Below are 25,011 nucleotides of genomic sequence, written 5' to 3'. Positions count from 1 at the left end.
TAAAAAAATATTGCACCTCCTGAGATTTGAAAATTGCAGTAGGCCATATTGTGATTTCGATAAAATTTCGACGTATTTTCAGTGTTCCTGCAGGTCCTCATATGAACCTCAAATCAGTCTCAGAATGTTACAATTTAATGAAATGTAATGTCAGTGAGACCTTCTCTGGTCAGCCTCACTGTGTTGAGCGATGCTCGTTCATGTCTATGTAGAGATGGGGCTTTGTACATGGTCTTATCATGAATGCACTAAACCCACTCCATTATCTATCTGTTCGTCTCTATCCCTCTCTCACTCACCAGGTGGACAACTCATCCCTGACTGGTGAATCAGAGCCCCAGACCAGGTCACCTGACTGTACCCATGACAACCCCTTGGAAACCCGTAACATTGCCTTCTTCTCCACTAACTGTGTCGAGGGTAAGGTCACCATCACCGCCATCCAAAATGTATGTGTGTGTGTGTGTGTGTGTGTGTGTGTGTGTGTGTGTGTGTGTGTGTGTGTGTGTGTGTGTGTGTAGGTGTCCATTCGTATGGCTGCATGTGTATGTTTGCATTGTTCCGGTTCAGTGCTCAGATAGTCCTGCAAACAAAGATGCTACACATTAGCTTTCGCTGTAGGGCACGGTCTGGTCTGGTTCGGTGTGATGAAGGAGTGGTCAGTGACATCACTGGTTATCAGCCCACTGACTGGAAATGTGACCCCATTGTACCTGTTCCATCCCATCACATCACCGTGAGGCCCTGCAACTCACACTGAGCTCCTCACAGTGTGGTAGAATAGGAAAAGGATAATGTGTGGTGCCCCCCTGTGGACCTATTGTTACATTGCATTTTACTATCCAAGCATCATCACTGTGTCGAGTCTGTCCATGCATTCACACTCACTCACAGTCGACACGTTTTCTCCCTGACGTGTCTGTTTCTGTTTTCTTCATCTAAAGAAGTAAATCATTTTTAAGAACCTGCTCCCTCTTCTCTCTTTCTTCAGGAACGGCGCGCGGCATCGTCGTTTGTACTGGAGATCGTACAGTGATGGGCCGCATCGCCACCCTCACCTCAGGCCTGGAGACTGGCAAGGTACCATAATCATTATTGGTCTTTAATGCTCTTCTGTGTCTTTTACAAGCAACATGATAGAGATTGCTTACTAAAAACAGGCTCTATTTTTGCACCTTTTCTGTAATGGTCATATCATATACTCATTTTTAATGCAAAAGCAACAGCTAAGAAGTGTTCTGGGTAAGGATGGGCATCGTTAGGATTTTATAGATACTACTACCTTTTTCAATACATTATTTAAAAAAAAAAGAATACATTCAGAACAGCATTAGAATTTATTTATATCTGAAATATAACTAAATGTTTCTAGAGCAGCAACAGTAATGTGTACAACAGCAACTCACTATATCAACTCAATAATGTCTTACTGGAAACTAATCTAGAATGTCAATAACATATAGAATATTCCTGAGTGAAGTATGGAAAGAGTGAAGAACACACACATCAGTCAGTATCAGTCCTTCCTCCTGTCCTCTGTCCTCCTCCCTCTGCTGATGTGATGGTAGAGGGAGGAGGGGCTGCTTCGGCTCAGTCAGCTGATCAGTTTACAAGAATTTTAAGATACGTGGCAAACTAAGCTAAACAGACTACATACAATTCACTATTAGCTGAGCTAGCGCGCTGTGCTTGTGCAAACATAGCAGCAGTGGATGAGAGACTGCGGACGGAGCAGATTGAAACGTTGTTTTTCTACATGTGTACATCATGCTTGTTGAACAGGTGTATTGATAAAGTATTGGCTTTTAACTTGCTATTGTTTCATTGCACTCACGGTAACGAGTGTAGTTGTCGTAGTTATCTTCACCCTCCCTGGTTTACTTCACTGTCTCCACCGCCGCCTCTCGGCTCTGCTATTTGCTGACTTCGCTCCGATTTTTTGTGTGTGTGTGTGTGTGTGTGTGTGTGTGTGTGTGTGATAGCAGAAGAGATGCGCTGCAGCGTGATAATAAATGACACCAAAAAGTTCAAAAGTAGCGATAAGAGAACCAATAATATCAGAGCTTATCAATACTCCAGTCTTTCATAATTTAGCAGCGGGGCTGGTTTAATAGCAGGTTTCAGTACCCCTCCCTAGTTCTGAGTCTTCACCATTATGTTTCATAATGTGTAAGAGCAAGTTATTTAGACAGAATAACTTCTAATGTTCCAGTGAAAGCAGTTAATCATCTTCTTCTACTCTTCAGACACCCATTGCTAAGGAGATCGAGCACTTCATCCACATCATCACCGGCGTGGCCGTCTTCCTCGGCGTGTCCTTCTTCGTCCTGTCGATCGCCCTGGGTTACTCCTGGCTGGAGGCCGTCATCTTCCTCATCGGTATCATTGTTGCTAATGTGCCCGAGGGACTTCTGGCCACGGTCACTGTGAGTAGGGCACAGACTAAGAAACCTGTGTGTGAGAGATGGTTAGTTAGGGGAAAGGTCGATCTTTTGAATATGTCTTTTGTGTTTTTCTTTTGTGAGAAGGACAGGAATGTTAGCATTTCTACTTACGGCTGCACGATACATCGTTTCAGCATCGACATTGCGATCAAACACGGAGTCTCGTTCACCATGCTTCGTGGGTGTGACTTTTTTGCCGTGTCATCACTAGGGATGTCACGAGAACCGGTACTTCTAAAAACGTGACGGTACTCGTTTTCTACAGTACCGACGGTACCGTACGATGACTGCAGGGTCCGAAATTAACACCCGCCAAGCGCCAAATGCGGCTGCTTCTTTCCTCTGCTCTCTGTCGGAGTTTGACACACACACACACAACAGCGCCATGCAGCAGCGAGATCCAGAGATGCAGAGATCCTCTATGTGAGGGAAGAGGATTCACTCGTGGGGGAAAAAACTGAACTGAACTGAACAAACTGAACTTCTATCTTTTGTTGCTTATTGCTAATTCTCTGAGAAGCAGTGTTTTGTTTTTTTATTGAACCCTGGACTCTTTATTTCCAGTGAATGTTATTGGGACTTGCATTTGATTATCTTACACTTAACTCCTCAGATCCACTTAGTTTGAACCAATCCAACAGCATCCAATCAAGTTTCAGGAGAAAACCATGAAGAACTAACGTTACGTTACTGAGCACCAGTTGGATCCAGTTACTCTGCTGTTAAAATGACGTTACATTTGATGAAGAGCTCATACGGCTTGTTTAGGACTCCAGACCTGAGTTGGGACTTGAGTCACAGACTTGAGACTTACTTGTGACTTGCAAAACAATGACTTGGTCCCACCTCTGGTAGCCTTTACCCAGTGAAATGTCACCATGTCAGTGAATTGAAAGTACTACAATCTGAGGATCTACAGTATATAGACACATGTACACATTACATGGGATTTATTTTTATTTATTTATTTTTTTACCGTGGTATCGAATTTGGTATCGAGAATGGTGTAAATTCACTGGTATTGGTATCGACTACTAGATTTCTGGTACCGTGACATCCCTAGTCGTCACTACTCATATCTATACAACCAATGTGTTTATGATTAAATTGTTTACAAGAGCACAAAAATTGTTTATCCAGCCTCATCATTTTGCTCTCAAAGTGCACCAGATGCACCATTCCTGTATAAAAAGAAATGCAATATCATTTTGTCCAATATCTTGCAGCCTTATTTCTAGTATGTGTGTCTACAATGTTGTGTCATTCCTTCATGTCGAGCTGTTGTGTCTGTTTCTCTTCACAGTCCTCGTGTGTTTTGTTTCATCCTCAGCTCCCAGTGTTTTACGCAGACTTGCGTCAAACAGTATTTTTCATATACTTCATATATTTCATATTTTAGAAAAATCGAAGAAGCTACACAAAATCAGGGAAAGCTTTTAAAATGTTTTTGACATTGTTGTTGATGCCATGATATTTTGAACAGTACCACTAGAGGGCCCATTTTTAGCCAAACATTAAAATTAGACAGTATTTATTGATTGTCTTATTCTATTCATAAGCCATGCTTTATTGTAGATTTTGTGATTAAGAGAATGACTTATTATTACTTGTAGTTTCACCCATGTCTGGTTGTGCATACGGTGTTTAGGCTGATGTCGTCTTGTCCTGTCTAGTGTTTGAATTTGTCCCTGCTTCTCGTATCTCTGTGCTTGTGTTTTTCCAGTGTTGTGATGTCGCTGTACATCTGTTTGCATCTGTATCTTTATCTGTATTGTATGTGCTTTAACATTCTCTGCAAGTCAGTACCTGTTCCCGTGGTGGAGCTATTGTCTTTGTTTGTATATCTCTCTTTCCATCCCTCTCTTCTCTCTTTCTCCCAAAGCAGCCCCCATACAGTATGTGTTTGTGAGTTTGTGTTCTCTCTCTCCATCTTCCTCTTTTGTAAGTCTCTCTCTTTTCCAGGCCAGTCGTGGTGCTGTCTGCAATGACAACGGCTAGCTAAATGTAATGATATTAGGCTAATGACTAGTCAGCTTCACATGCTGAATTCGGCCTCCTCCGCTTGGCCTTGGCTAGCTCTGTTTGGCCCATGGGTCTTGCCGTACTTGGCATGATGAATGCACCGCTGCTCTGCTTCACCGCTTCACTCGTTCATTTCTCATTTTCTCTCTGCATTGCTGTTTGGCCTGTTTTTTTTATTTTTGGAAGGAGGTTTTGATTTGAGTGCATTTTGCTATAGTATAGAGGAACATTGTAGTGAGCAGGATGAACATCTCCAGGGGTCAGGGTGGGGGGGGTTCATGGGTGTGGTTAATTGTTTCAGGTACAGTATGACACTGATGGGGCTGCTCATTGGCAGAAGTCAGTTTAGTGCCTGGAGATGTTCATCTGTGCAGTTAGTCTACTACATAGACACTAATTATGTTCTCTCTTTCTCCTTTGGTTTGTTTCTTTGTTTCTACTCTCTCCTTTTGTTTTATTCTATCGCAACATCTCCTTTCCTCCTGTCTTTCCTCCTGTCTTTCCTCCTGTCTCTCCTCTTGTCTTTCCTCCTGTCTCTCCTCCTGTCTTTCCTCCTGTCTCTCCTCCTGTCTCTCCTCCTGTCTCTCCTCCTGTCTTTCCTCCTGTCTTTCCTTCTCTCTTTGCTGTTTTGTCTTCTCTCTTTTGTGTCTCTCGTCTCCCCTCTCCTCTCTCAGGTGTGTCTCACACTGACTGCTAAGCGAATGGCTCGTAAGAACTGCCTGGTAAAGAACTTGGAGGCTGTGGAAACCCTGGGCTCCACCTCCACCATCTGCTCCGACAAGACGGGCACCCTGACCCAGAACAGGATGACCGTGGCCCACATGTGGTTCGACAACCAGATCCACGAGGCCGACACCACTGAGGACCAGTCTGGTGAGATTTTCCTCTCTCTCCTGCTTTCATATATGGTCCCCAAATGTATGTTTGGTAGAAACCTCAATCTGATCTTTTTTTTTTTTTTTTTTTATCAAATCATTGATCTTAGCATGTTGTTAAGCTACTGTAGCTCCTGCTAAACACACACTCTCTTACCACCAATTAAAGTAACAGTAGGCAGAATGTTTTGGGCATCATTGGGCAAACATTCCTTAATACCCTTTCAGCATTTTGTAATTCAAGTGTTCTGAGAGATAACTAGACTTCTGCTCCTCCTCATGGCTCTGTTTTCAGGCTTTAGAACAACTATGGCCAATCACAGGTCATTTCAGAGAGAGAGCGCTCCTATTGGCTGTTCTTTCAACGGAGGCAGCTGTCAATCACTCGCGAACTCCGATCAAACGATCAAACTAGGCAGCGCTGATCAAATATGAATTAATATTCTGTTACTGTAATGACTATTTCTCGTGTAAGATGTTCTCAGAAACATCTTGTAGTGTACTGTTTAGCTGTAAAATGAGAACGTTTGCTTAAGCTGTTGGGCGGTGCTTGGTATTTCCTCAACTGATCTGAACACGGCTGCCGGGTCACAAACGTTCTCATTTTATCTGGGCCGTCTCTCTGAGAGGACAAAGAGGAACATGATTTTTTTCAGATGACCTGTCTCATACACTATCAGGAGGATATAGCAACCATTTTATAAAAAGAACCTTTTTGAATCATATTTGCTCCATGTCTACCCACTTTAAATCAAAGCCTGTTCAGTTGCATGGGTTGTTGTTGTTTAAGCCATAAACTACAATAGCTGAGGAAGTGTTTCGAGTCAGGGATATAAGTTTACTCCTTGCCTTCATCTTGACAGTTAACGCCATGCACTGAGAATAAAAGGGAAATGTAACTAGTATATATTTGATCAGATGGCATGAAATATTCCAAAAACTCCACAACGTTACGTTATGTTCCAGTGTCTCTCTGACCTAAATAGCGTTAGTAGTGTCCGTTTTGATGGACAAACGCACAATTACAGGTTCATTTAAAAACAAATATAAGGGACAGAAGTACCTTCCATCTTTTTCCTCTCCGGTGTGTGATGGCTTTATCAAGCGTTAGCTTTAAAATAGCTTCATCAGGGGCCCGGCTACATGGATCCATCACAAAACGGAGAGGAAACAGACGGAGGGTATTTCTGTCTGTTAGGTTTGTTTTTAAATTACAAACCTGTAATTGTGCGTTTGCATCTGCACTTTTCTCCGCTGTATCCCTGCCTGTCACACACACCTGTATATCAATGTGCCTTTTTTTTCCTGATCATTCTCTAGGCTCCTCCTTCGACAAAAGCTCCCTCACATGGGTGTCTTTGGCCCGCATCGCTGCTCTGTGTAACCGTGCTGTGTTCAAGGCTGGCCAGGACGCTTTGCCCATCCTAAAGCGTGACGTGGCCGGCGACGCCTCCGAGTCAGCCCTGCTGAAGTGTATCGAGCTGTCCTGTGGTGCCGTCAAAGCCATGAGAGACAAGAACAAGAAGGTGGCCGAGATCCCCTTCAACTCCACCAACAAGTACCAGGTTCGTCCCCTTTTGCTTATTTATGCACCTCACAAATAATTCAGATAGTTCTACAAAGATATGTTGTAAATGGGCTAAAGCAGTACATACTTCTTAAATGGTTCTCATGCTAAAGTGGTGGCCCGCATGAGACGCGTGCCGGCGCGTTCCGGCTGCGTGGCGTGTTGTGTTTTATTTCGGCGTCCATGTTAACAGATTAGAGTGGACACACTGCCCGCATGAGACGCGCGTCTCACGTCTCAGCTGCGTGTCCCAGCAGCAACAGACAGTGAAGGTGATCTATTGACAGTATATGGATATCATATCAGCTACATAATACAGTTTACATGTCTAGACATCTGTAGAATATGTCAGAGACAGTGAAAGTGATCTAGTGACTGTATATTAACTTCATACCAGCAATACTTTACTGCAGTTTCGAGGTTTATCTGTAGAATATGTTACAAAGTAAAGTTAAGTAAACTTGTTTTTAAATCAACACTTCCTGCTTTCATTTCAAAATAAAAGCCCTCAGGCATTTTTTCTATAGACTATAGAATCCCTTCATTTGTTAACACAAGGCTTTTATTCTGAAATATGAGCAGTCAGTGCTGTGGAACATGCAGTCACTTTAGGAGCTACAAGAATTGATAAAGTTTGGGGTTTAAATCAACACTTCCTGCTTCCATTTTGCAATAAAAGCCCTAAAGCGGGTTTTCTTTGCACAGAATTCCTTCATTTGTTAACATGAGGCTTTTATTCTGAAATATGTGCCGGACAGTGATGTGGAACAAGCAGTGGCTTGGAAAGCATCATAAATGAATACAGTACGGAGTTTTAATTGTGGATTATTACTATTATTTACTAATTACCACACGTTTCTGAACCTTTCTCTGTCTAAAATAAATATAAATTATATTTATCATGAAGTTAAATGGCCATTAAAAGGCAAACTCTATGCAGAAAGAAAGGGCTGACAGCAGCAGCAGAAACACAGCTGACAGGCAGCCGTCACGCAGCCGACACGCAGCCAACAAGCGTCTAGTGTGAACACCAGACTCCTGCATCACGCAGCCACCACGCGACGCAGACGCCACGCGCTCCTGATGTGGGTAGTGTGCCCACGGCTTAACACTAAAATCTGTTCCCATCAGCTATCAATTCATGAGAATGACGATGAAAATGACAACCGCTACCTGTTAGTGATGAAGGGAGCCCCAGAGAGGATCCTCGACCGCAGCTCCACCATCATGGTGCAGGGCAAGGAGCAGCCCATGGACGAGGAGATGAAAGAGGCTTTCCAGAACGCCTATCTGGAACTGGGAGGACTGGGAGAGAGAGTACTGGGTAAGGATGATGGAGCGGAATGTCGTCACCTTCTGGTGGAGCTAGTAAATGCACCTCTTACTTACAGATTGTTTCTACAGATCTGATGCGCTACGAATCAGACAAAATGATGTAACCACACAGGAGGGAAGTTGCAAATGTCTCGTGGGACATAAATGTACAGGAAGCGATCTGCAAATGCGCAAATATCATTCTGTGTGTAAAAATGAATGCACAAATGCGTATATATCACTTTACATGTAAACCTTAAAATACGTATTTACAGAGTAAGTTATGCGTATTTGCAAATCGCCCTTTATTTTTGTGGATGTGACTTTACACAACACAAATGGAGGATAGATATGTGGATAGAAATATTTGGAAATCATGGTACACATTTGTGGATTGTCTTCTGTTGGTTACAACTAATAAAGTCCAATAAAAACTTTCATAAGAAATGAGTGGCATTAAAATGAATTTGCATTAATATGTTACTATTGCGTTAACTTTGACAGCCCTAATAAAAACATGTTGTGAATTTTGAAAATGATCGTTTTGACTTTTGGGATGAGGACTGCGACAGTTAATGTTGCAGATACGATGGAGGGCTGAGTGCCACGTCGCTTGCTGTGTGTGTTGAGAGAGATAGAGGGAACGAGAAGTTGGAAGATAATAAAACGTGCACACTAAGGTACTAATGGTAGCCTATAAGCAATGTCAAACCATGACTCTTCTTAGGCCACGGTCCCCGCTGGCGTTTCATCACCAGGAGGTGCTTTCCCCAGGCTATCAGGACTGTGAACTCTGACCTCTCCAGGGCGCCCACCAAGCGCCACACGCTGCCCCTCTTATCCACACACGTTCACACACACACACACACACACACATACACATAGGGCTACATACAGACAATACACACACACTCATTATTGTTCTATTCACACACTTATATTTATATTTCATATTGTGTATAGACCCCTCTCACTCGCCATTGTGCCTACAACTTTTATTACATTTTAAAAATATTTGTCTAGTTGATGTTGTTTTGTGAGCACTGCCACTTTGCAGGAGAGGACACTGAGGACATACAGTATATGGTGTGCGATCTAAGACCTGCTCTATATATAAAAACTTCTGTTATGATTTGAAGCTATATAAAAATAAATTGAATTGAATTGGATATTGATTTCAACTGCATTTAAAATACAATTTGGTTATTAAAAAATGTGATTAACGATTTCAAATGTCTCTTATACACAATGTTTAATCTTATAGATTAAATTGTGATCCATTTTGACTGTTTTCTGAGTGTCTTCCTACTTTTAGACTTGTCAACTAGTCTAAGTTTAAACATCTGTTTGAACATCAGGGAAATTAGTCGAACATCCCTAAACAAACGGTTCATGATTTGGAATTCTAACTTCCCAATAAAGTTTTGGTATATCCTGTATTTTATTGTATGGTTTCATCCTGTTTGTACAATTCAAGAAATTCATAGAAATGTGTGTATGTACAATTCATTCATCCCTAATTCCTCCAGGCTTCTGCCACGTGTTCCTGCCAGAGGACAAGTATCCCAAAGGTTTCGCCTTCGACACAGATGACGTCAACTTCGAGACAGACAACCTTTGCTTCGTAGGCCTCATGTCCATGATCGACCCTCCCCGTGCTGCCGTGCCCGACGCCGTGGGCAAATGCCGCTCCGCTGGCATCAAGGTGGGAACCTTTAAAGTCACGCATTTAATAGCCTGGAAAAGCCGAACATAGGATGTGAAGGCTGCGGATGACTGTCACGCAGAGTTTAGAGGAATTTCATAGAATGTTTTATTAATAGTATGAATTGTATTCTTCTCTTCTACTTCTCTCATTCTTCTTTTACATCCTCTCTCCTCTTCCTTTCATTCTTCTCATCCTATTCCTTCTATCCTACCTGTTGGCCTTTTCTCCTCTTACTTGATCCTAAATTTTCTCCTTCCCTTTCATCACCTACCTCTTCATCATCTTCTTCCTCCTCCTATATTTCAGGTTATAATGGTGACTGGTGACCACCCAATCACAGCAAAGGCCATTGCTAAGGGTGTGGGCATCATCTCCGAGGGCAACGAGACAGTGGAAGACATTGCTGCACGCCTCAACATCCCTGTCAGCCAGGTCAACCCAAGGTAAGACAGAAAAAGGAAATTTAAACAAGTTTACATGCATTGCGGGTAGGGATGCACCCATACCATTTTTTTCAGACCGAGTACAAGTACAAGTACTTACATTTGGGTACTCGCCGATACCGAGTACCAATACGAGTACTTCTCTGTGCCAAAAGACCCTCGTTAACAGCCAGCTGGAGGGTGTGAGCGACACACGGCATGCTGGGGAGTCACGCATACGAGGCGGCAGTACACGCGATACTGGTATCGGTATCGGTGCATCCCTAATTGCGGTATATAAGTTGGACTTTTACAATAATTTTGATGTTCAATAAATGGCATATTGGGGCGATTGTAGGTAAAAAAACTTAGGGAGGGGGCGCCTGGTTAGCTCAGTTAGTAGAGCGGGCGCCCATATAGCAAGGCCCAGTCCTAACCGCGACGGCCCGGGTTCGAATCCGGCCTGTGGCCCTTTCCGCATGTCATCCACTCTCTCTCTCCCCTCTTTCCAAGACTCTATCCACTGTCCTGTCAATAAAAAAATGCTAAAAATGCCCCCAAAAAATAACTTAAAAAAAAAACTTAGGGAGGAATTTCCGAGAAAATAAATTGTCTATTCTCTGAGATTAAACTAGTGAATTTACAAGAAGAAACTCACAAATTTACAAGAAAAAAATGTGAATATTCTTTGAGATTGTACAGACAGAAATTAGAGAGACAAAAATCAGAAATGATCTGAGATTAAAGTCACAAATTTACGAGAAAAAAAACTTAATTTTAAAATTGTGTTTTTTTTTCAAGGAACCAGATCGCTTTACTTTACAAGGTTGAATCAACCTCATCACACCACAGACGCCACGCTAAACACTGCAGAAATGTATATATCAGGGCTGTCAAAGTTAACCTGATAATAACGCATTCATGCAAATTCCTTTTAACGCCACTAATTTCTTTAATGCATTAAAGTGATTTTGAGGTTGTAGTGGGAAGTTTTAAAGCTGGAAAATGGGTTCAATGGGTACCCACGAGTCTCCCCTCTACAGAAATGCCCACTTTATGATAATCACATGCAGTTTGGGGCAAGTCATAGTCAAGTCAGCACACTGACACACTGACAGCTGTTGTTGCCTGTTGGGCTGCAGTTTGCCATGTTATGATTGGAGCATATTGTTTTATACTAAATGCAGTACCTGTGAGGGTTTCTGGATCAATATCTGTTATTGTTTTGTGTTGTTAATTGATTTACAATAATAAATATATACATACATTTGCAGCATTTTTGTCCACTCCCATGTTGATAAGAGTACTAAATACTTGACAAATCTCCCTTTAAGGTACATTTTGAACAAATAAAAAATGTGTGATTAATTTGCGCTTAATTAACTATTAACTATTAACTATTTGAATTGATTGACAGCTGCAGTACATATACAATGACATTACATTAGTATTTATTAATGCTCATAAAAGAACACAGAAAGAACATGAAAGAAAACGTGTATATGTATCTTTTAGGACCTTCGCCTCGCTCAGGGGACATCCGTCAGAGAGGACACTGAAAACAGATCTTTAGGATTTATCTGACTGGCAAAATAAAACAGGTCTAGCATGGTCTAACATGTACAATGCATACTGAGGTCAGCATCATGTTCATAAAAGACCATGAATGAAAACAGGATCTTCGCCTAGCTCAGAGGACATCCTTACTATAAGACAGTTTTCACTCTCAAATTTATGACTTTATAATCTCACAGAATATCCAAGTTTCTTTCTCATGAATTTATCACTTTAATCTCAGAAATTCTAAGATTTCTCAGATTATTACCTCCTCCCCCGGCACCATAATTTACAGTATATATTTTTCTAACCTACAATGGCCCTAATAAGCCATCGTAAAATGTAGCCTTTTACTTTGCAGCACCTTTAAATGGCAGTATAGCTTGGTGTACAAACGTGTACCAGAGTGCTTTGCTTGTTCTGTGTTGTGTAGGGATGCCAAGGCCTGCGTGATCCACGGCACAGATCTGAAAGACCTGGATGAGGAGCAGATGGATGACATTTTGAGGAACCACACAGAGATCGTCTTTGCCAGAACCTCCCCACAGCAGAAACTTATCATTGTAGAAGGCTGCCAGAGACAGGTACATTTACTCTGCATTAGGGATGCTCATTTTGAAAAGTTTTCTTAACCGATAACCGACCCTCATTAACCGATTATTAACCGTTAAGCTATTGAATTTGTGCCTCGCGCCAGCTGCAGTGTATGAGCACAACAGACAACTGAGTTCCCAGTTCACCTTCCGGGAGCGTTAACTTAGCAGCTACGATGCTGCGTGTAGTGTCGCGGACATGCAGCCACTTTCCCAGTAAAAGTCTCCACCGCACATTTAGTTTAGTTTAGCAGGTTGTCAGCTGTGTGTCTGCCCGGTGTAACGATAGCGATTGCCCGATAAACAGTGTGTGTATTTGTGCTACGTTAGCAACTCTAGCATTGCCGGACGCTTCTTGCTCGCCGCCGCCGCCGCCACCACACACATACAGCCTGTCAGCGCGACCTAACTTTAACGAGTGTCTGTGTGTGTGTTGGTGGTGAGTGTGAGGTTGTTGGTGGCGTTCTAGCTGTGAACGTAGGTGTAGCAGTGTGTGTACAGTTTATTTGTCAGTGAATAAATGTTACGAAACTACAACTCCTCCACTCCGCTCAAGCGAGCCCCGAGCGAGCCGGAGAGACCGGAGCCGACTTCCTGTATCCTGCAACTCCAGCTCTGCCTCTTAAGGTGGGCTGTTAAGGTGGACCAACTTTTCTCCTTAAAGTGACGAGCCGCTCAGCTTTTTAATAAATTATAAATATTTCTTTTAACCGTTTTAACTGATAGCGTTAATCGGTTAAAACGCTTAATGTCGGTTAACGGTTAAACGGTTAATTATGAACATCCCTATTTTGCATACACACACTCTTATACATATCCACACAGGGAGAAGTAAATATGCTCCTGTAATAAAAAAAGAAGTGCATGGTTTTTAGCGTTGTGTGACCTGAATTGGAATGAAAACCCTAAAATGTTTATCCTCCTTCAGGGTGCCATCGTGGCGGTGACAGGTGATGGTGTGAACGACTCTCCTGCCCTGAAGAAGGCTGACATCGGCGTTGCCATGGGAATCTCTGGCTCAGACGTGTCCAAACAGGCTGCCGATATGATCCTGCTGGACGACAACTTTGCCTCCATCGTCACTGGAGTAGAAGAAGGTGAGGGATGAACGAGAGAAGGGACAGTGGGAGGGGAAAAAGGCTGTGATGTCCAACTTGTAAGGATCATGCATTTGTGGGATGAGCAGCACAGCTGATTATGTGGGTAGCGCCCAAGTGAAATTTGCCAAAATGTTCTGCCGATGCTAAACAGTGTATTCTCCTGTTGGTATTGACTCTTGTTTTGAGTTGTTTGGTGGATTGGATGGTTGAACTCTCTATCAGTAACAAGGAACAAACAAGACATAATGGCTATTTTACACTTTATTCATTTAATACACCGTCAGGAGCCTCAGTTGCGGTGGAAGATCCATACGCAGCCACAACAGCCTGGCACCTCCTCCTCATGCTGGTCATCAACCTGGTCACACGTTGCTGTGGGATGGCGTTCCATTCCTCAACCAGGATGCAACTTGGTTTTGCGGAACAACTTGCCCTAACGCACGGGCCTTATCCAGATTAGACAAACGTGGCATGCCGATGCTCGGAGCAGACACCAAATGATCACTTTAGTCGGGCGTAGCACCCAGCAGGACCCATGCACATCAGGCACCTGATTGGCAGCACCTGGAGCTCAAAACAAGAGTCAATACCAACAGGAGAATACTCTGTTTAGCATTGGAAGAGAATTTTGGAAAATTTCACTTGGGCACTACCCACATAATCAGCTGTGCTGCTCATCCCACAAAGATAGATAGATAGATAGATAGATAGATAGATAGATAGATAGATAGATAGATAGATAGATAGATATAAATAGATCGATAGTAACTTTATTGATCCCGAGGGAAATTCAAGTTTCCAGCATCACAGTTCCATAGTGCAAAACATGTTAGTAAAAAGGCAGTAAAAAAGTTAGTAGTGCAAAGTACAAAGTACAAAACAATATACCAGATATATAAAATACAGGATCCTTACAAGTTGGACATCATTGTGAAGGTAAATAAACAGACTTTCCAACGATGTAAAATACAATGACCATTAGCATTGTAACAACAGAGAAATAATCCATCAAACACAAATTTCCGAACTTTTTTTTCCGAGTTTATTACAGAAAGTACATAAACAGTTAAAGGACCAGTGTGTAACAATTAGGGTGATCTATTGGCAGAAATGGAATATAATATTAATAAGTATGGTTTCTTTAGTGTATAATCACCTGATAATAAGAATGGTTGTGTTTTCGTTAGCTCAGAATGAGCCGTTTATATCTACATAGGGAGCGGGTCCTCTTCACGGAGTCCGCCATGTTGCTCTGCCATGTTTCTACAGTAGCCCAGAACGGACAAACCAGACTCTGTTAACTTTTCCTGCTTGGGCCGGAGTCAATAACGCTACTCGTTGCTCCCGTCGCCACTGCTCTCTCTCTCTTGCTTCACCACTCACTTCCCATGTACACACACACTCTAAGCACTGGTTCTGCTCCAAATGACCCATGCTACTCTTACAACAAATGGCTCTAGAGAGGGCCATTCACGCTTTGCACACGGGAGAGGTTTCAGTTGGTGGCAATCTCCTCACCTCACCGCTAGATACCACCAGATCCTACACACTGCACCTTTAACGATTCAGAGGATTTCATTTTAAAATGCTGTTAGCTGTATGCTGAAAGATTTTGTATGTTCTTACTATCTATTTGTTGTTAAGTCTCTCTTAGTCTTGTTTTTACCAGAATAATATAAGGCACAGTGAAAAAAATGGTGTCAATAAATAAGATGGAAGGACATTTATGAATACTATGTTAATGAGTTTATAATAATAATAATGATAATAATAATGTAATTAAAGAGCTAGTGGTGTTGACTTAGGTGTGGGGTCTACTTCACCTCAAGTAGTATTTCATCATTCTTTTTGCAGCAGAAAGCTAAGGCTTCTGTGTTTTGCGTCATCCTGTTGTACGCTCATGATGATGTTGTGAAGTTACATGCGGAACGTAGCGAAACCACCAACGCCTTTGCACTGTGCTCATAAAAATTAGCATTTTCAAAAACCAAAAAAATGTACATAGTACAAATAATGTTAGTTGTGTTGAAAAACGTTTTCTTCACGCTTCTACAATCAAAATTGTTTAGGAAAAATATGTTTTGCGTGTTTATTTATTCAGATTTGATGAAAACAGTTGTATTTTTCTTTTTCTTAATTGTTCTTCAGGATTTCTAAATCACCTGGTATACCGTAACACCACCCAAGCCTAGTTAAGGATTTCACCTGTTCAGCAGTCTGAATTTATTTATACACCTTCATCCTTACAGGCCGTTTGATCTTTGACAACCTGAAGAAGTCCATTGCATACACTCTGACCAGCAACATCCCAGAGATCACCCCCTTCCTGTTCTTCATCCTGGTCAACATCCCTCTGCCTCTGGGCACCATCACCATCCTCTGCATCGACCTGGGAACTGACATGGTAAGAGACACTAATATACAAACTGAAGCTCACATACTGTAGCATGAAGCTCCAATGGGTTTATGTCCAGTCAGGCAATACAAAATGCAGCAGCCAATGTGTGACTCACAGGTGGCCCCACACACTCAGCTCTTTTACATGCTCGTATGCTTCAACATTCATGCCTGCACAGTGAACCAGTCAAGTTCAGCTGCACACAGACATGTGAACTGTAGACATGTCAGGCAAACTATATACAGTAATACCTGGTAATTATTATCAGGGCTACACACAGGTGCTCAATCAAGTAAGAATGGTCAGGTTTTGCTGCATAGATAGCTGGGTAGAGTAGGCAAATACTGTACTCAAGTAAAGGTACTGTCACTTTGCAAAAAAAACTTACTCAAGTACAAGTAAAAGTAGTTATCAAAATAACGACTTGAATAAGATACCAAAAGTATTTATTCAAAAAGTTACTTGAGTAGTGAGTATCTTATGAAATAATAAACACCAGCACACTACTGTTGATGATTTTTCTCTTATAATCTACTCAAGTAAGAGTAAAAAGTATACTGCATTAAAACTACTCTGACAAGTACAAGTTACTCTAAAAAGTTACTTGAGTTAATGTAAAGGGGTAAATGTAATTAAAGCTGCGAGCAGCGATGAAGGGGCCCTCGCACCTCCACGCGCGTCGGGGGTACTGGCAGGATGACGATCGACGTGGCCAGGCGCAATGAAACCGGAACTCTGATGAGCGCAATGACGCCTGCCAAAACAGTCTAAGACAAACGGTTCATGAGTTATGAAAGGGGGCGGGGCTAACCTTCACCAATGAAACAGGAACTCTCTGCTGAGTGATATGACACCTCCTACAGGAGTCTACGACAAATGGTTCATGAGTTATGAAAGCGGCGGGGCTAACGTATATGTACAGTGGAGTTACAACAACTTCCTGTTTCATGGCGAATGGCTCAAAATGGCCGCTGCGCCACGGTCAGGTCGTTCAGTGAAAGCTCACCATTTGAATAATTTTCATCCTCAAGGTCTTAAGATGGTCCTGACTAAATTTCAAGTCGATCTGATTAAATCTGTAGGAGGAGTGCCTTAAAGTACACGACCTATAAAACGCCAAAAATGGGCGAAAATCGCACATTAAATTCAAAATGGCTGACTTCCTGTTGAGTTTTGGGCATACCTCCAAGAGGCTTTTTTGTGCGTCTCCACATGTTACATCTGTCTGCCAAATTTCATACATGTAGGTGAAACTGGAGCGAGGGGCTCAATTTTTTCCAACTTTCTAGGGGGCGCTAGCGAGCCATTTTGAAACACCCAAGCCCGAGACCCTTAAAATATAAAATTTCTCACCCCGTCTGATAAGTGTGCCAAGTTTAACAACTTGTTAAGCATGTTAAGGCCCTCAAAAAGGCAATTCATTTGCATGAAAAAGAATAATCTTTACAGTTCCAATAGGGCCTTCGCTGGCCCGACGTTGTCTAATTACTCATTACTAACCACCTTTGTAAATAACATAACATGAATTGGGAGAATAAAATCCAGGTATATAGATACTGAAAGCAATTTGTGGTGATTTTGATGTAATAGAGCCAGTCATACTAAACACAATTTATTGATTCATTTCCAAAAGTTGAGGGAATTGTGGATGGTTGGGTTCAATGAGAAGCTTGAAAGTGAGACAGAATAAACAGATGGACAAACGGTAACATCCGGGCAAATTCTGATATGATAAGTTGTCAAATAGCAAGCAAAGCTCAGTGAAAACAACTAATTGATGTATTTCCCTGTAGCTTTATCAAACCCTGCAACTCAAGCAAATATTCATTCACTTGCACCCCCACACTATCTACCAGTAACCTGCAGGCAGACCCCTACAGACTGGAGAGATATCAACTGTAACACAATCCCCCATTTGTCACATTATTACCTGGCCATCATAAAAAGATCATACCACTGAGCATACCACCGAGCATCACGATGAATTCAAAATTGAATTCAAAGTTATGACTGAAAGGTATGTACACAAAAACGGACACTAGGTGGCAGTGTGGGACCATGTTCAAATAAACCAAAGCAAAACATACCCAGAAATCAATGCTTTCACTGTAAACAGCTGCTGACACATAAAATCACATTAAGAGCAATGTGTGTCTCCTCCGTCAGGTTCCAGCCATCTCTCTGGCCTATGAAGCAGCAGAGAGTGACATCATGAAGCGCCAGCCCAGGAACCCACAGAGGGACAAACTGGTCAACGAGAGACTCATCAGTATTGCCTATGGACAAATCGGTAGGTGCCATCTTTGTGTTATTCAACATACAATTCAGATGAGTGTAAAAGGTGCTGTGTATAGCACTTAATCACCAATCAATCATTAGTGCTATATTTATTGATTTTATACGTTTAACACGTTGTACATACTTTACTGAACCTTCCCCCAAACTATTTTTTAGATATTTATATTTATATAATTATGTATATATATATTAGGGCTGTCAAAGTTAACACGATAATAACACGTTAACGCAAATTTATTTTAACGCCACTAATTTCTTTAACGCATTAACGCAACTTGCGATTTTGAGGTTGTAGCGGCTCAGTTTTAAAGCTATATGAAGATACTGGCATCATAGTAAACTAGAAATCCTCAGGGTAAATAATTCTACAAACTTACACTAAATTTTGGCGAGAATAAACGGTCATGTCCATTTCTAAAGGTGTACCTTGACCTCTGACCTCCAGATCAGTGAATGTGAATGGGTTCTATGGGTACCCACGAGTCTCCCCTTTACATACATGCCCACTTTATGATAATCACATGCAGTTGGGGGCAAGTCATAGTCAAGTCAACACACTGACACACTGACAGCTGTTGTTGCCTGTTGGGCTGCAGTTTGACATGTTATGATTTGAGCATATTGTTTTATACTAAATGCAGTACCTGTGAGGGTTTCTGGACAATATCTGTCATTGTTTTGTGTTGTTAATTGATTTCCAATAATCGATATATACACATACATTTGCATAAAGCAGCATATTTTCCCACTCCCATGTTGATAAGAGTATTAAATACTTGACAAATCTCCCTTTAAGGAACATTTTGAACAGATAAAAAATGGGCGATTAGTTATGGACAATCATGCAATTAATTAGATATTAATAAATATATTATAATCGATTGACAGCCTATATAAATAAATAAAAAATAAAAGCTAAAGTTAAAAAGGACTTTGATTCACAATGTAAATAAAAATTAAGTAAATAAAAAATAATAATAATAATTTAAATAAATTAAGAAGACAGTCGCTGTAATTTTTAGATATTAGTGCAATTATGGTCAACATGCAAGACCATTGGAGAAAATCTCTTTAATGGCCACAAATCTGTCCCATGCACAAAATGGGTTTTGTTCATAACAGACTGCAAATCTGATAAGTTCAAGTTCTGTTAGCTCATAGCATGCTACCATGCCCAGAGTGTTCTTAGACAATGGTAACCCAAAGATATTGGCTATCTGACTGCATCCTGATACCAACATGACTCCACTGACTGCAGTCAACAACGCCATCAAAAGGTTGTGCGGTGAAATTTGTTTTTCTAATCCACAAATTTTAGTGCAACAAATCTAATATTTTTTCAGTAAATACTGGTTAATTCCCAGAACATCCATGCTCCTTTCTATTTTACTCTTTTTACAGAGTCTTGAAGCTTTTCTCTCATCACATCATAATGTTCAATGATTGATGATGATTATATTATATTATATTATATTATATTATAATATTATATTATATTGTATTATAATATATTATATTATAATATATTATATTATATTATATTATATTATATTATATTATATTATATATGGGTGTAAAACTCTGTGTCTGCAGGTATGATCCAAGCTCTTGGCGGGTTCTTCGCCTATTTTGTCATCATGGCTGAAAATGGTTTTCTGCCGTCTGTGCTCGTCGGCATCCGGCTCAACTGGGACGACCGCTCCACCAACGACCTGGAGGACAGCTACGGCCAGCAATGGGTATGACTGAGCTGACACAATATCAGTGTTCTCCTGCTTCCATATATTGAGTGTCATGGTGTAATATCAGGTTACTCACACAAAGCTCTCAGAATATTTCTTTCACACATTCATTTGATAATAGTAATCTCTGAATGATAAACGGTAGACGAAAGAGTAGCAGCATCGCCAACGTGTTGTGTTTCTCTCTTCCTCTGTACAGACATATGAGCAGCGTAAGATTGTGGAGTTCACTTGCCACACAGCGTTCTTTGTCAGTATTGTGGTGGTACAGTGGGCAGATGTCATCATCTGCAAGACCAGACGCAACTCTGTGTTCCAGCAGGGCATGAAGTAAGTCAGAGAGTCTTTCTAATGCTTCTGTACATACATTAGAAGGCTGGAGGGAGCTTCAGACTCATACACAGTTTGATCTGTTAGACAGGTAAACAACCTGTAATGTAGCTGATGATGGAGAAAGCTAATGTTTGTTCATCCAACACATCAGACATCTCACCTCATTTTGTTCGATTTAAAAACAACAGATGTCTGCCTTCTCTCTAATGTAATGGAACTAAATGCCACTCGGCTTGTGGTGCTCAAAGCGCCAAAAAAATACATTTGAAAAACTCAACAGCGATGTCTCTTTAGAGAAATCACGACCCGGTTAGACTACACCCGCTAACCGTATCACCGCGCAGAAGGAAGCGTGAATCTCTATCATGGGTGTATTATAAGAACTGGATGCCGAACCCCAAGATTGCACCTATTCAGTCCAATGACAATTGCTCGCCTGCTGCATATGCCAAAAAAGTTGTTTAGCTTCCAGGTTCACTTCCGGGGTATGCGGCCCACCGAATCTATCCCGCTGGCCCCACCCACAAGTTCCCACTTGGCCCATAGACTTTACACTGTGATGACGTCACAGATGTTTGAATCTCTTTTCTCAAGGATAAAAAATTCATAATAAAAGAGTCATAATTGACTGTTTGCAGTTTGACAGTTTGAGGTGTCTTGTCATCTCTGGGAAAAATGCTTCCTTGATCGGATTTTTCGCTGCAAAACCGCAAGGCTGGCTAAAATTAGAATCAAGGCAGCGCCGTATCCAGATCTTATTATACATCCATGATCTATACTTGATATAGCTAGCTCCCCTAGCACTACTGAGCTAGCTAACGTTACAGCTCAGCATTAAAGGGGAACTACGCCCATTTTCAGAATTCAGACATGTTATTCCTACGGTCTAAGACAGTCCAAAAAATATTAATAAACATGAACAACTCTCTCCCAAATCCAAAAACTAGAGTGCTAAAACTCAAACTTGTGATGTCATAAGGTATAAAGTGTGGAGCTGCTCCATAGACAATGAATTGGGAAAGATGTTCTAGATGACACTGAGAGCAGCCAGGGTGATGTTCTGAGTATACGGGAACACAACTGAGAACACTACAATAGAATAAAGCTCATTTAGGTTTAAAACAGAAAAGAGACATTCTGTGGGTCTCTCATTCATCGTCTATGGAGCAGCTCTAATCACATCTAGAGCACAGAGACGCCAGACGACCCTCCAAGTCTTTTCAGTGGCATTGATTCCTCCCCTCACTATGGTTTTATTTAGCATTTCCTCACTGTCTTCACATCTGTTACTTTGCTTACTTTGTCCGCTTTCATCCCTCGTCTCTCTACTACGTGTGCGCTGTATTTAACTCCTTTCTTTCTGCACTTATTGTCTTGCAGGAATAAGATTTTGATCTTTGGCCTGTTTGAGGAAACGGCTCTGGCTGCTTTCCTGTCCTACTGCCCCGGCATGGACGTGGCACTACGGATGTACCCGCTCAAGTAAGTAACACATCAACACACCATCACAGTACCATCATATGCTGTCCTCCATGTTTACTGTCAGTGGGAATGAACTGTATGAAGATTGTGTTGATGTAATGTGATTACTTTGTCCTGAAATCACGATACACTTTGACTTGTAAGAAAGCTAGTGAGTGTTAATGAGTACTGTGTTCTTCATTACTGTCTGACTGCTCTCACTCTCCATCATTCCCTGCGTCCTCTCTCAGGCCCAGTTGGTGGTTCTGTGCGTTCCCGTACAGTTTCCTCATCTTTGTTTACGATGAGATCCGAAAACTCATCCTTCGCCGAAACCCCGGAGGTAAGAGAACACACACATACGTGCTCACACATACATGTGTACGTGTACTATTTCAGCTGCGCAGTAGTTTCATCCATAGGTGCACTGAACAAACTCAATGTTTCTCGAGCAACAAGCATTTCTTTGTGTGAACCTGCAGCCTGAGAGTTGCCTAGTTTTCATATTTACTAGGGCTGTCAATCAAAATGTACCTTAAAGAGAGATTTGTCAAGTTGATAAAAATACTCTTATCAACATGGGAGTAGGCAAATATGCTGCTTTATGCAAATGTATGTATATATTAATTGTTGGAAATGGATTAACAACACAAAACAATGACAGATATTGTCCAGAAACCCTCACAGGTACTGCATTTAGCATGAAACAATATGCTATAATATGCAATAATGGCATTAAAATGAATTTGCTTTAATTTGACAGCCCTAATATTTACTAAATCCATTAGACAGAAAACAGAGTTGTGTTGGCCTCATCAGACTGCCACTAACCTCTAGTAAACAATACAGTATATACACATTAGTAGCATGTCATTGTGAGTAATATTACACAGATTATTATTACATGCCAGTATAGTGGTTCTTTTATGGTGAAAAGAAGAACAAATTACAAATATAATGGAAAAAACATGACATTAATAACAGGTCACAGATTAATCATTTCTATTTTTAGTGCCGCTGCATCTGGTTACAACTTTTTAGGACATTGTGCAGGATAATATCATCCAGGACCTGATCATTCAAATCATATTTTTGCTCTGTCAATCAACAAATTGAATAGTTTGATAGATAACTCTTTTCTCTTTCTCTTTCTCCTTGTTTCCCTTTTTTTCTCTCCTCTACATCTCGACAGGCTGGGTGGAAAAAGAGACATACTATTAAATTATCAAAGCATCATTTACTTCTCATCCCGTCCTCCCCTGAACTCATTTCTCCTTCTCTATCTCCCTCTCTCTTTCTCTTTCCTCCTTCCCTCCATCCATCCCTCCTCTCCTGTCAACATACTCAAACTGTACAAGAAAATACTGTCTAACCTTCCTCCTCCTCCTCCTCCTCCTCCTCCTCCTCCTCCTCCTCCTCCTCCTCCTCCTCCTCCTCCTCCTCCAAACCTGACTGTTCCACTCCGATCATTCTTGCCAAGCAGAACGACAACATGGCAGCTCCCGTCTAGACTCCCAACTGCCAATTTGAGCGGGTGGGTGGCGCCTTTTTTTTAGTTTTTTAGTTTTTTCCTGCCAGAGAAAAGCCACCCAGATCCAGCTTCTCAATCACTGCCATTCGCCAACTACGACTTCTTCCCTCCCTTTCTCGCTTTCTATTTCTATGTGCTCACTGCCAACCTCCTACTGCCGCTCTCCCTCCTCCTCCTCCCCTGTCAATAAAGAATCAATCTCACCATCAAACTTAAGCACTCACTCACGCCCTCAACAGGGTGGAATAAAAGCTCTCTCCCTCCTCCTCCTCCTCTTCCTCCTCCTCCTCCCCACGTGTTCTTTTCTGCTCGTGTTGTTGTTGTTTTCTAATAGACGACTGGGTGTTTTTTAAAAATCAAAATTGTTCGTAAAAGTTTTCTTTCTTTTTTTTAATGTTGAGAGTGGGTCTGAAAGCTGCTTGTTTTCATTTGGACATGACAAAGCACACTGTCTCCCTCTCCTCCCTCTCTTCTTTCTCTTTCACACTCCTCATTTACCCCCCCCCCCCTCCCCCTCCTCAACCTGCCTGTCTATCTGTCTGTCTGGTTGTGAACAGCGTGCAAACCCTCCGTCCTTGTAAACATCCACCCACTTTCACTACCTGCCTCCTCTTACTCTCCCGCCCTTCCTCGCCCCTGCCCACGACCCTCAACCCCACCCAACCAACCCCACCCCTGTTAAAAAAAATACAATCTTTCTGTGTCCTCGGAAAAAGAGATTTCTCTCCGATTTCATTATTTAAATCAGTGGAAATATGGAACAAGGCACTGTACCTTAACTTGCAAAACAGCAGCAAAAAAAAAAAAAGCAAAGCAAATGAAATAAAATAGAAGGATCTCTCTTTTTCAGCTTGGTCTCCAGTTTGTTTTTGTGTGGAGTTTTGTCAGAAAATGGAAATAAATGCTGTGTGACCAACTCTTAATTACAGCAGTAGTGTCAAGTCATCTGTTTTCTACCTTGAGAGTTTCAACACGTCAGAGGAAATGTTAACACATTACATGTCTAGACATGCCAGTAAGTTAGTACAGGGGTTCTAAAACTGTGAGATTTTCATGTTTTTTTATTATAAAGCAGGCTTAAGTCCCATATAAATACTGTGAAAGTATCGAAACACTCAACCCACTGGGAAATACACACAGCCCGTATTCAGAAACTCTGCGTTTGAAACAACCTGTCAGGATTTCTGTCCATTTGTGATGTCACAAATATACAATATTTAGACCCTTTACACAATTTTAAACGTAAACATTCTAAATGTGTCCCAGTTTATTCCTGGTTACAGTGTATGTGACTGTCATCAGCTGACAGGAAGTACACATGGACCCAAGCTGTTGCCTAGCAACGCAATTCCGTTGCCACTCCGTCAAAATGTGCTAAAACGGAGCGTTTCAGACAGAGGGTAAATACAGGTATATTCAAGCAGACAGTATGAGGGAAATAAAGGGTTTTGAACATTACAGCATGTAAATATGTTCTAGTAGAAACACAAAATACAAGTATGAACCTGAAAATGAGCACGATATGGGACCTTTAACACTGATTAAGCATAATGCTTACTACCATTTGTATTCTAAAACTTTTCAACCTACATACTTCAGACCTGTTTGATGGTGATAAACAGAAACACATTTCAATGTGAATCATG

At 41.4% G+C, this 25,011-nt stretch overlaps 1 protein-coding gene across 1 annotated transcript in view; it reads left to right on the top strand.

Moving 5' to 3' along the window:
• The window catches only part of atp1a3a (ATPase Na+/K+ transporting subunit alpha 3a), a 61,831-nt gene extending 38,590 nt beyond the window's left edge, over nt 1-23,241 (top strand). Inside the window, 17 exon segments of the mRNA XM_074613992.1 lie at nt 303-420; nt 992-1,080; nt 2,247-2,426; nt 5,141-5,339; nt 6,662-6,906; nt 8,040-8,232; nt 9,752-9,927; nt 10,237-10,373; nt 12,343-12,493; nt 13,431-13,599; nt 15,852-16,006; nt 18,167-18,290; nt 19,892-20,037; nt 20,240-20,370; nt 21,754-21,855; nt 22,086-22,177; nt 23,027-23,241. Coding sequence (XP_074470093.1) covers nt 303-420; nt 992-1,080; nt 2,247-2,426; nt 5,141-5,339; nt 6,662-6,906; nt 8,040-8,232; nt 9,752-9,927; nt 10,237-10,373; nt 12,343-12,493; nt 13,431-13,599; nt 15,852-16,006; nt 18,167-18,290; nt 19,892-20,037; nt 20,240-20,370; nt 21,754-21,855; nt 22,086-22,177; nt 23,027-23,055 — 2,436 coding nt within the window. The 3' untranslated portion in view covers nt 23,056-23,241.
• Nucleotides 23,242-25,011: the final 1,770 nt, after the last annotated feature.

This window comes from Sebastes fasciatus, chromosome 17, assembly GCF_043250625.1.
Source record: "Sebastes fasciatus isolate fSebFas1 chromosome 17, fSebFas1.pri, whole genome shotgun sequence".
NCBI classification, from domain to species: Eukaryota; Metazoa; Chordata; class Actinopteri; order Perciformes; family Sebastidae; genus Sebastes; species Sebastes fasciatus.
The sequence above is the reverse complement of the archived record's forward strand: the minus strand, read 5'-3'. Positions and strand labels throughout refer to the sequence as shown.